The following is a 10,974-nucleotide window of genomic DNA, read 5'->3' on the forward strand; positions in this document are numbered from 1 at the left end:
CCATGTAGCCCACCCTCACCCCTCCTCCATCAACCCTCAGCACGCTCTCTATCATTAGGAGTCTCTTACGGTTTTTTCTCTATCCATTTTTTCCCCTTCCTTCCCATATTCTCATCTGTTTTCTTTCTTAAATTCCACATATGAGTGAGATCATATGGTATTTGCCTTTCTCTGACTTGTTTCACTTAATTTAGCACCCTCTCGCTCCAACCATGTTGTTGCAAATGGCAAGATTTCATTTTTGACGACTAAGTAATATTCCACTGTATGTATACACCACATCTTCTTTCTCTGTTCATCAGTCGATGGACATTTGGGCCCTCTCCATAGTTCGGCTATTGTTGATAATGCTGCTACAAATATTGGGGTGCATGTACCCTTTCAAACCTGTATTTTTGTATACTTTGGGTAAATAACCAGTAGTATTGCTGGGTCATAGGGTAGCTCTATTTTCAACTTTCTGAGGAACATCCATGCTGTTTTGCAGAGTGGCTGCACCAGCTTGCATTCCCGCCAACAGTGTAGGGGGGCTCCCCTTCCTCCGCATCCTCGCCAACATCTGTTGTTTCTAGCATTGTTAATTTTAGCCATCCTGACGGTGTGAGGTGGTAGCTCATTGTGGTTTTGTATCCTTACCAATTTTAACTTTCAGTTGTCTATAATACAAATCCTGTGAGAAGGTAATTGATTCAAGATGGATTCTAGACCTAAAGGTAAAACCCGCAACGCTGGGGCGCCAGGGTGGCTCAGTGGGTTAAGCGTCTGCCTTTGGCTCAGGTCATGACCCCAGGGTCATGGGATCGAGCCTCACATCAGACTCCCAGCTTGGCAGGAAGCCTGCTTCTCCCTCCCTGACCCCCCCCTGCTTCTGTTCCCTCTCTCGTTGTGTCTGTCAAATAAATAAAATCTTAAAAAAACCCACACACACCCCACTATGAAACTGCTGTTAGATGTCTTAGGAGAGAACAGAGACGACCCTGGCTGTGGCGGTCTCTTCGTAGATACAGCAGCAGAGACATGGTCCATGAAAGGACTCATTAAAACTAGACTCCTGCTCTGCGATGGGCCATGCCAAAGAGTGAGGCAAAGTTCTGAAGAGACACCTAATCAAAGAAGATGCAGAGATGACAACCAAGCTCGTGAGAACGTGTTCCATGTCCTATGTCATGAGGGAAATCTAATTAAAACAGTGATGAAACACCACTGCATGTGCTCACACTACACGGACACACTCACCTGGAAACACACGGAGGTGCCCCAGCGTGGGGCTCACACTCATGACCAAGAGACCAAGAGTCACATGCTCTTCTGACTAACCAGCCATGGACCTGACACTGTGTATGTGTGTTTTTTTTAATTGAATTGGGACCATAGGTATATATGGTTCCTTGGTTCCCCCTTTCCCATATCCTGCTCTCTCTCATTCCTATTTCTGGTTCCCTGGAAATGTCGAGGCATTCTCTGCGGACCTTCAAGCCAGGAAGGAGGCACTGGCGTGTTAAGAGAAGGCTTCGCATCCCTGTTGAGGCTTATCCCTGCTGGGCTTCGCTGTAGGGTGGTGGGTGGGCGTGCCAGGGTGCTCGGTAATTATCTGGGAGACATCCCCTTTCTTAGAGAAGAGCCCTCCTAGGTGAGGCTGGTCTCTGGCCCTGCATGCAGGGGCATGGGGGTGACATCAGCCTCTCCCATCCCGAATGCCATCTCCTGAGCTCTGAATGTCTCCTGGTCTTCTCCCTGGACTGTACCCCACCTTTCCTGCTTCTAGCTCCTTGGGATTTTGACTTAAAAAAATTTTTTTTTTAAGGATTTCTTTCTGGCACTAAATCCTGGCCTTTGGCTTCTCTTGGAGATTTACTGCTGCCCACAGTCTGACATCTCATCAAGAAAAGAAAAAAAACAACACAAGATGGAATGAGACCCTGTAGGGGCCTGGTCGAGTTTCCCCCAAACTTCGCCTCCCCTTTCTTTTTTATTCTCAGGAGAGTGCAGTTCATGCATGGATCCATTGAGTATTCACATTACGGGTTGGATTGTGTTGAAGTCTTGAACCTACAAAGGCAACCTTATTTGGAAATAGGATCTTCCCACATGTCATCAAGTTGAGGTCATGCTCAGTTATGATGGGCCCTTGTCTGGTGTCCTTATAAGGATAGACACAGAGGCAGACACCCGGGGACATGGCCATGTGGAGACAGAGGCCACAACTGGAGGGGCACATTTGCAAGAGAAGGAATGCCAAGAGGTGTCGGCATCTACCAGGAACTAGCAGAGCCACACAGGTCATTTTCTCTTCTAGAGTGTTCCGAGGGAGTGTGGCCCTGCTGACGTTTTCATTTCAGTCTTCTGGCCAGCAGAGCCATGAGAGAATATGTTTCTTCTATTGTAAGCCCCCAGTGTGCGGTCCTTTGTAACAGCAGCCCCAGGACACTAGCACTTCCTACGTGTCGGGAGCAGTGCGAATTCAACAGCAGGCAAAGCTGACTTTCCTTCTGTGTCACTTGCAGATGCCCCTCAACCCTTTGCCCTTTGCTTTGTGGCCTGGAAGGCTGATTTGGTGGAGCCCCCCACCCTCAGGTTTCTGGTGAGGGTGGGCGATGAGGAGCAGCTGTGGAACTGGGGGGAGGGCATATAGGACCCAGGCTCCCTCACCGTGGGGCAGATAGCACTGGCCGGGCTTCCCTGAACTGAAGGTCAGGTGGCTCCCCCTCTAGCTCTCCTTCCCACAAACATCCCCCTCCAGACTGAGCCCCTGCCCTGGGGTGCTGCCTCACCCCAGCCTTCCCTGCCTCTATCTACATCTTGGGAAATGGCTCTTCTAATAAACTGTCCTCAACGAAACCAATAAAAGGTCCCCCTCTGTTTCCTGCTTGGGTCCTCCCTCAGCCTCCTGCCTTTATGGAATTCACCTTTTCGGGGAGAAAAATGAATACCAAGATAAGTAAGATATTGCATGTCAATGCCACATCCCGTAGTCCAAGCGAAGCACTGAAGGGACAGTTCTGGCTGGAGGGGGCTTCGATTGACTGTTAGAGCGTGGCGAGAGGAGGCCTCCGCGAGGTCATGTGGGTCGTGATCTTTCCCTAAAGGAAGTGTTGTCCAGGGAAGAGTGGAAGGTGCGGTCTGTGCAAAGGCCCGGAGGCTGGCGGGGCTGGCATGGAATGAGCAGAGGCCGAGGCGGGGCAGATATAGTGGGTTCACCCCTCCTTTCTGAAGCTGCAAGGTGCTGCACGACAGGGTTGCGTGGTATACGTTTTTACCTGGCCCTCTCTCACGCCGGGGCGGCCTTCTCCTTGCTTGCTGGCCGCTTCCACCCATAGCCAGCATTACGCTCACTCGAGGTCAGTGTTTCCAATAGTCAATCTCTCCAAGCCCCGAGGTGTGGACCCTTCCCGAGGAGTCCTCGGTTGGTTCACTGCAGGGCCTGTCTCAGCCGTAGGTTAATATATTAATGAAGACTGTGGCTGTAGCCCCATGTTAAATAATGACCGTAACCGATCGGAAGAACAACACTCCCTTCTCCTGCGCCGTGCGAGATGGATGGCTCTGTCAACAGCACTCAAAAATACGACAACCTTTTATTCCTCTGATGCTGGGATGAGTGTGTGTTCATTTCTATGCTATCACAAAAAAACTCATGACGATGCTGAGCGAAAAACACATTAAATCATCACGTTAATTATATCGAAACAGAACGCTGAGATTCTGTTGCGAATCTAAACTTGGCGTGGGCAGCTCATCCAATATTTTATTTCTGTTCAGGTCATATTAGTCAGTTGGGCAAAAGAGGCTGTATTTATTTATCTTATTGGTTTATTTTGGTCAAGTGGCAAATTATGACAGAAATATAATAATTCCTCTATTTTTGTGTGTATCTCACAATTACGTAGGAACTTGACATTTGAAATGTTGTCTCGAGGCAGTATAAATATTAACACTTCCACAACTGTCCTTTCTACTTTGCCAGAGGAGCTCCCGGTATTCTGGATTCTGTTTTTTTCTCTGAATTCAGAATTTTCTCTAAAACCTGAATTTAGAATATTTTTGCACGAGGCATGACATGCACGTGCAAATGGGTGCAGAGAGAGTCCCGTGTGCCGGCAGACGGCAGCTGGGGCCGAGGGGGGCAGGCCTCTCTGTGCAGCCAGCAGACTTCACATCGTGTGGTCTAGGGAGACCACAGGGGCCCAGGCTCCCGGAGCCCCAGGATTCCCCAAGGGGGGGCAAGTGCGACCCCAGCAGATGGCCTCCCTTCAATGGCCTGTGCTTGTTCCCCTTGAGCTTTCACACGAGTGAGGCCCGGCTCCTACCCTGCGCTTCGTCTCACCGGGCGCGTGTTTCTCCAGGGAAGAGTCTTCCAGGGTCAGACTCATTAACTCAGTAAATTTTTCAACGTTCAGGCTCTTGCCCTGAGCTTTACAGGTTCAGAAACTCGATTTCAGCAGAGGACCTAGAGCGGACTCTGGGTGAGGGACAGACCCATGCTCTTTGTTATCATGGATGTCGGATGGGGTGCTGGAGGGCAATGCCGGTCCCCCACTCACAGGCTGGAAGGAGACCCCTGACTGCAGTAGAGCCTTCTGCTGCGAATGCCCCTTCTTGCGGTCAAGCTTCTCTCTTTCACAGCAGACGCTGGCACCCGGTGGCAGCCACTCTCTAGACTCTGCGGAGCCAGGATCCCTGAGGGAGAGGCAGGGCTGGAAGCAGGACCTGAGACGGAGGCAGGTGAGTGGTCAGGGACTCATGCGGCAGGGCCCAGCCACACTGTCAAGTTGGGGTTTCATGGAACCCTGACCTTGCAGAAGTCCGAGACGGTGTGGGGTGACAGCCATCTGCAGGGCCCAGAAAGAGAGGAGAGGAGACCACTCGTCTCCCCAGGATGCCCTCCGAGGCTTCCCCTTGGAGGAAAAGCCCTGGAATGGCCAAACCGTAGTCTGAGGGGGTGAGTGGAGTGGTCCCACGAAGGAGGGAGTACCCTCATCACAAGACCATAGGCTCCCGAGGACAGGGCCGTCCCTCTGCTGCCGTCCACCTGGCCAGTGGGCGCTGGGTTTCAGGGCTGCCTCCCTGGTGTCCGTTAGTGTCCCCCGTCTACTTTCCCGGTCTTGCATTTACTGCTGCGTCTGGGCGGCTCGGCTGCCGGCTCACAGAGCCCGCTCCCTTTCCGTCTGATTTCAGATGGCTGTTGAAACGCAGCGCGGAGGGCAAAGGCGGTGCTCCTGCTCCGGCAACAGAGAGGGTCCTGAGCCACTCTGCGTGCCGAACGAGACCTTCTGGCCGTGGGCCCTGCGGAGCCATGGCTTACTGGGTAACGGCTTTTAACATGACCGCAAGCAGAGGTAGTCGTCCTTGAGCAAGTCACCACCCTTGTTACCCCTCGGGATGAATTCATGCATTTGCGGGTTTGACGACTGCCATATCAAGGGAAAAGAAAGCGAGCGGGATTCCTCCGTCCGCACATTTAAGTCCTCGTTCATTGTAAAAACCGTTCAATCACGCCGTGGTCTCGGGGCAGGGGCGAATGATGCGGCGTTCAGAGTGCTCGCCCCACGTCTGGTTCTGAGCTTGCCAGGTCCTAGCTGGGTGGGTCGTCCCTCCGGAGCAGGGGTCAGGGCGGAGAGGCGCCAGCGGAGCGCATTCTCCCTCTGCACATCTGCGTCCCGCGCAGACGCCGTTCCTGTCCTCGCTGTCCCGGATCAGGGTCCCGACCCTAAAACGGGGCTAGAACTGCTGTTTCCATCGTCAGAGATGACGGAGACCACTGGCGACGAGAAGGCGCCGGTACCTGCCCGTGTCCCATCTCCCGGCGCCTCCCTTGCGGATGTCCCAGCGACCCCGCCTGCCGCGTCGCCCTGACCTTGCGAGGACAGCCTGCGGCCCTTCTGGGAGGGCGGGTCTGCGCGGGACCGCGCGTTCGGCCTCCTGTGTCGTTGCTCCTTCGCTCCTGGACGGCAGCTTCGCCGGGACGCGGTCTGCGGCCGACCGACCGCCCTCCTCCGCCAGGGCCGGGGACGCGGTGTGCGGCCGACCGACCGCCCTCCTCCGCCAGGGCCGGGAAGCGTCGGGCCGCTTCCTCCGGCCTCGGCGGTTTTCGACGGGAAACCCGCGGCCCCTTGTCCGCGCCGCCGCGCGGGTCCCGAGCTCCCGGACGTCTCCGCGGTCGGCAGATCCCGAGGTCTGACGTCGACGCCTGGCGGTCGGTCCGGCCCGAGGGAAGCGTCTGGGACCCGCAGCTTACGCAGGCTGCCGAGTTCCCTGGGTCTCGGCCAGCGCCGGCCCCGCGGCGGTCCCGCGGCACGCGCAGCTCGCGCGCTCTCCCGTCATCGTCCCCGTCCGGCCGAGGCGGGATCAAGGGCCCTGCCGTGTCCTCGCGGTCGCCGCCGCCCCGTCTGTCCGTCCGCCGCGCCGGGCGGCCGCTCCTGCGTTGTCTCCTCCGGGGCCGCGTCCTCCCGCTCCGGGGTTTGCGTTCCTCAGTTACTATAAGTTTAGGTGAAAGCCAGCGCCCGCACCCGTGGCCATCTGCTACGGACACGAAGGTCGTCGAGACCGCGTGGCCCCTGCTAACCGCCCTCGCCACAGAGGACGCCTCGGAACACCGGCCGCGTGCGCTCCCGGGAGCCGCCCCGCGTCGGCCGCTTCCGGCCGACGGCCGCTTCCGGCCGACGGCCGCTTCCGGCCGACGGCCGCTTCCGGCCGACGGCCGCTTCCGGCCGACGGCCGCTTCCGGCCGACGGCCGCTTCCGGCCCACGGCCGCTTCCGGCCGACGGCCGCTTCCGGCCGACGGCCGCTTCCGGCCGACGGCCGCTTCCTTCCGACGGCCGCTTCCGGCCGACGACCGCTTCCGGCCGACGACCGCTTCCGGCCGACGACCGCTTCCGGCCGACGGCCGCTTCCTTCCGACGGCCGCTTCCGGCGGGGGGCGCTGTGGAGCCGAGCGCCGTCGCCGCGGAGCCGAGCGCCGTCGCCGCGAGGAGCGTGGTCCGAGCGCGCGGCTTTCCCGCCCTCCGGAGGAGGCCCCGCGGCTCGCGCCCCGGCGGCGACACGGCCCTGCACCCGCCGCTCGCGCGCACCCGCGCCCGGGGCTCCCGCGGGGACCGGGGCCGAGCGCCGCGGGCCGCCCCGTCGCTCCCGCGGCTCCGGCTCGCGCTGCGGACGGCCCCGCGGCGAAGCGGACGGAGACGGCGCCGGCCCCCCGCCCCCGCTCGGAGAGAAGCTTCTGGAAGCGAGGCCGGGCGCGGGAGGCGGGAGGTGCGTTCTTTCAAGCGGCGTGTCCTCCGCGTGCGGCGCCGGGCGTGCGGCGAGCCCCTGCGCGAGCGGCCGGCGTCCGCCTCAGAGTCCCGGGGCTCCCGCGGCCGGTCGGGGCGTCTCGGGCCGGGGCGTGACGGGAGCCCGCGGCCTCGGACGTTCGGCTCCGGGCCGGGCCGGCCTTCGCGGGCGGCGCTCCCCGACGGCGGCTCCGAGGGGCTCCGAGGGCCCGTCCTTCGGGGCGTCGCGACTGCGCGCGTCCTCCTGCCCGAGCCCGGGCCGCCTGCGGGTGCGGGGCAGGCGCGAGCGCCGCGGGCCACGCTCCGAAGGCCGGTGGGTCGGGGCCGCCCGGCCGGGTCCGGCGGGTGGACCGCGGGCTGCTGCCGTGGCTCCTCGGGGCCGCCGTCCCGGGCCGCCGTGCAGAGCCCCCGGCCACCGCGTCCGCGCCGCCCGCAGAGCCCGCGTTAACGCGCTGCCGGGCGCTCCCGGGCCGCGGCCTGCTGCCCGGCGAACCGGCCCGGACGGTCGCGCGCGCCCGTGTCTCTCCCCGCGTGGGCGCGCCGGAGCCGAGAGCTGCGCGGCCCGCCCGGTGTCCTTGTAACCCGACCCGGGCACGTTCTGTCCCTTCTAGGTGGGTGGCGGGCGCAGAGCTCGGGGGACCGGCGCGCTGAGCGAGGGAACCGAGGAGAAGGAGAGGAGCGTGATCGCGGGAGCCCCGCCAGGCCAGGTGTCCCCCTCCCGACGCGGCGCAGAGGCCCGCGGCGACTCCTAGGCCGGCGTGGGCGGGTGTCGGTGTTGCCCACGGCGCAAGCGGGCGTCTCCTCTTGCTCGCTGTCTCCGCGGAGGCAGAAGGTCCGCCGTGGACCGTCGGGGGTCGGGGAGTCTGTGAGCTCCACGCCTGCCCCTGCTGGGAAGAGCCGCCGAGGGTGCGTCGGCCAGGCCGGGCGGCCTGCGGGCCCTCGTGGTTCAGGGAAGCAGAAACGGGCTCTTTGCCGCGCCCCCGTGGCTGTCCTGCCCCGCCCCTGCGCTGATGACCCGGCTGAGCAGGACGCACTGTGCGGCTGCTGATGTAACGATTCTCTTGATCCGCTTTTGGGAGGCGAATAGCCGAGTTGAATGAGCCCCGCCAGCCGACGCGAGGCTCCGCACCTCCGCCAGCGCGTCCCGGACGGATGCTGAGCTCCGGTGTCGGCGCGTGGCCTGGCACGGGCCTGTTTTTGCCGAGGCCGCAGTAGACGATGGGGATTTTTAGGATGCTGGACATTTGCTTTCTGAGCCGACCCGTCTAGTTATTTACAGGGATCCCGGATATTCCCCGCCTCCCCCGCCGCACGCCGGTCGCCTATTTAATATTATAACGTGCCTGAGAGGGATTAGCCGCATTTGAATTTAATTAAAAGAGAGCTTCGTGATTTCCGGATAAAGCGTATCCCTGCTAATCTTGAAAATTCATCTGATTCATTTCCACTTGGACTTCTAATGCTTCTGAAGCAAATCTTTCAGAAAAAGAATAGTGTATGGTTCCTGTTCAGTGACCTAAGGGCGGGCAGTGATTGAGTGGCTTTCGCGTAGAATTCTTCACTTAGTGTTGCACGTTTATTGGCATGCGTTTCCTTGTAAACATTCTTCATATAACAGGTTGGATCCCACTCCCAGGCGCAGGCCAGGAGCAGAGCAAGACACGTTGCTGTAAGAACCGAGTGTGTAGCGTGAGAGGAGCCGAGCCTGCTCACTTACTCTCCTGCAGGCTGCTGACTCAGGAGCTTGGGCATGAGAGCGGGTCCTGAACATAAATGGTAGCGTCCCAGTTCCCTGGGGTCTTCCGCGCGTGTGCGCACACGCTCTTACCCAGAGGCAGCAGGCTGCTAAGTTTTGAAACCCCACATTTAAAAAAAATTATTTATTTATTTGAGGGAGAGAGTGAGCAGGGGGAGGGGGCGAAGGGAGAGGGAGAGAGAGCAAGAACCTCAAGCAGACTCCACACTGAATGCAGAGCCTGACACGGGGCTCCATCCCACCACCTTGAGATCATGACCTGAGCCGAAATCAGAAGTTGGACCCTTCCCCAACAGAGCCACCCCAGCTCCCCATCAAACTCCGTGTTGTAATGATACAGTGACAGGACGGAAAGTGAAGACAGTGGCAACTACCCAGTGAAGGTTGGCAGTGTGGACGGAGTGTGTCATTTAGCCCAAACACTCTATCCTCAACCCACAGAAATTGTTATCTTCTTGGTCGCAGCCATGACTCTATGGTCTCTGGACGATGTGACTCAGCACACTGTGGGCAACACAACACAACACTGTGCAACACAGAGTGGCACAAAGTCAGAGGACATGAAACACCACAGTATCTCCAGCCAGACCCTTGCTCCCTGTCCTCCCCAAGTTCCCCCCGGACGGACTGAGCCCAGGCAGGGGTGCAGCCTGGCGTCGGACAGCAGGGTTTCCACCGACGCCGCTAACAAAGTCTGCACGTTGGAAACATCACAACGGCACAACCTTAGGCTGCATGGAAGAGCTGTACAATTTTGATAATGTGAGTAATAAACCTTAGAGGCAGGCAAACAAATGAGTACAAAAATGATTTTCCAGATCAGCAGTTTTCACAGTGCCCACAATAAACATTTATCAAGAAGCCAACGAAAATGAAAACACCTACGTCTCCTCAGAATACCAAAGCATGTTCTGGGAGCATCTGAATTCATAAATTGTGGGATGAATGTTTCCCACAGGCTGGCCTAATATAATTCACACGGATATTATTTCTTGCCCTAAGAGCACTCTCTCGCAGTGTGCATTATAGGAATGTCAGGCTGGATTTATATGAAGGAGGGTTTCTGTACGAGGCATTATTGATGGCAAATGGAAGATTCACCAGATATTGGAAATCGGAAGTATTTCTGAAAAACCCCTTTTTCACTTGAAAGGGCTATAAATCTAAAAATAATTTTGAATTCACAAGCAATCCTTTTATGCAATAAGTTGATAGCAAATATATTACTGAAGAGACACATAATTACCTTAAAATCTACCACGGTTAGAAAGGTATCGAAGCTCTTAAATTATAATTTAATTTTACGATAGTAAGACATATAACAAGTATTTTTATCACTTTTTTTTTTTTTTTTTTTTTTAGTTTCCCTTCTATCCTTGCATATATAAAGGCAAAGTAGAACTATTTATAAACTAGTCTCCCACGCTGTCCCAGGAAGCTCCAGAATTTTCTAACTATATAGAATGTTGGTTTTGATGAACCAGAAAGAGGGAAATCTTGTCAGGCCTGTCAGGCTACGGAACTAGCATTCTGCACTCCCTGGTGTGGCCTCCCTTCAGCCAGGAGGTCTGTGGACTGAAGGACGCCAGAGCTAGTTTCTGGATCCGGGCTTTCTAGTTGTGTTTCAGAATTTCGACTTTGGGGGGCGCCTGGGTGGCTCGGTTGGTTAAGCATCTGCCTTCGGTTCAGGTCCTGATCCCAGTGTCCTGGGATCGAGCCCCAAGTTGGGCTCCCTGCATAGTGGGGAGTCTGCTTCTCCCTCTCCCTCTGCCTCTCCCCCTGCTCATGCTCTCTCTCTCTCTCTCTCTCTCTGTGTCAAATAAATAAATAAAACCTTTAAAAAAAAGAATTTTAATTTGGCCAGCTCAAAGGAGCACTTTGTATCTGCCTCTGTCTCTGTCAGTGTCTCTCAGGATATCTACCTGCATCCATAACCGTAGCGTATCAATGACGAT

The 10,974-nt window shown here is 57.1% G+C and overlaps 1 protein-coding gene across 1 annotated transcript in view; it reads right to left on the minus strand.

The window, feature by feature from the left end:
• NOM1 (nucleolar protein with MIF4G domain 1) overlaps positions 1 to 8,507 on the minus strand; it is a 34,316-nt gene extending 25,809 nt beyond the window's left edge. Inside the window, exons 1-3 of the mRNA XM_032305794.1 lie at positions 7,321 to 8,507; positions 6,359 to 7,214; positions 6,121 to 6,311 (exon numbers count right to left, since the gene is read on the minus strand). Of these exons, the coding sequence (XP_032161685.1) occupies positions 6,121 to 6,311; positions 6,359 to 7,214; positions 7,321 to 8,507 (2,234 nt within the window). The remainder of the gene's footprint in view (positions 1 to 6,120; positions 6,312 to 6,358; positions 7,215 to 7,320) is intronic.
• Positions 8,508 to 10,974: the final 2,467 nt, after the last annotated feature.

The sequence above is a fragment of the Mustela erminea genome, chromosome 11, assembly GCF_009829155.1.
Source record: "Mustela erminea isolate mMusErm1 chromosome 11, mMusErm1.Pri, whole genome shotgun sequence".
NCBI lineage: Eukaryota > Metazoa > Chordata > Mammalia > Carnivora > Mustelidae > Mustela > Mustela erminea.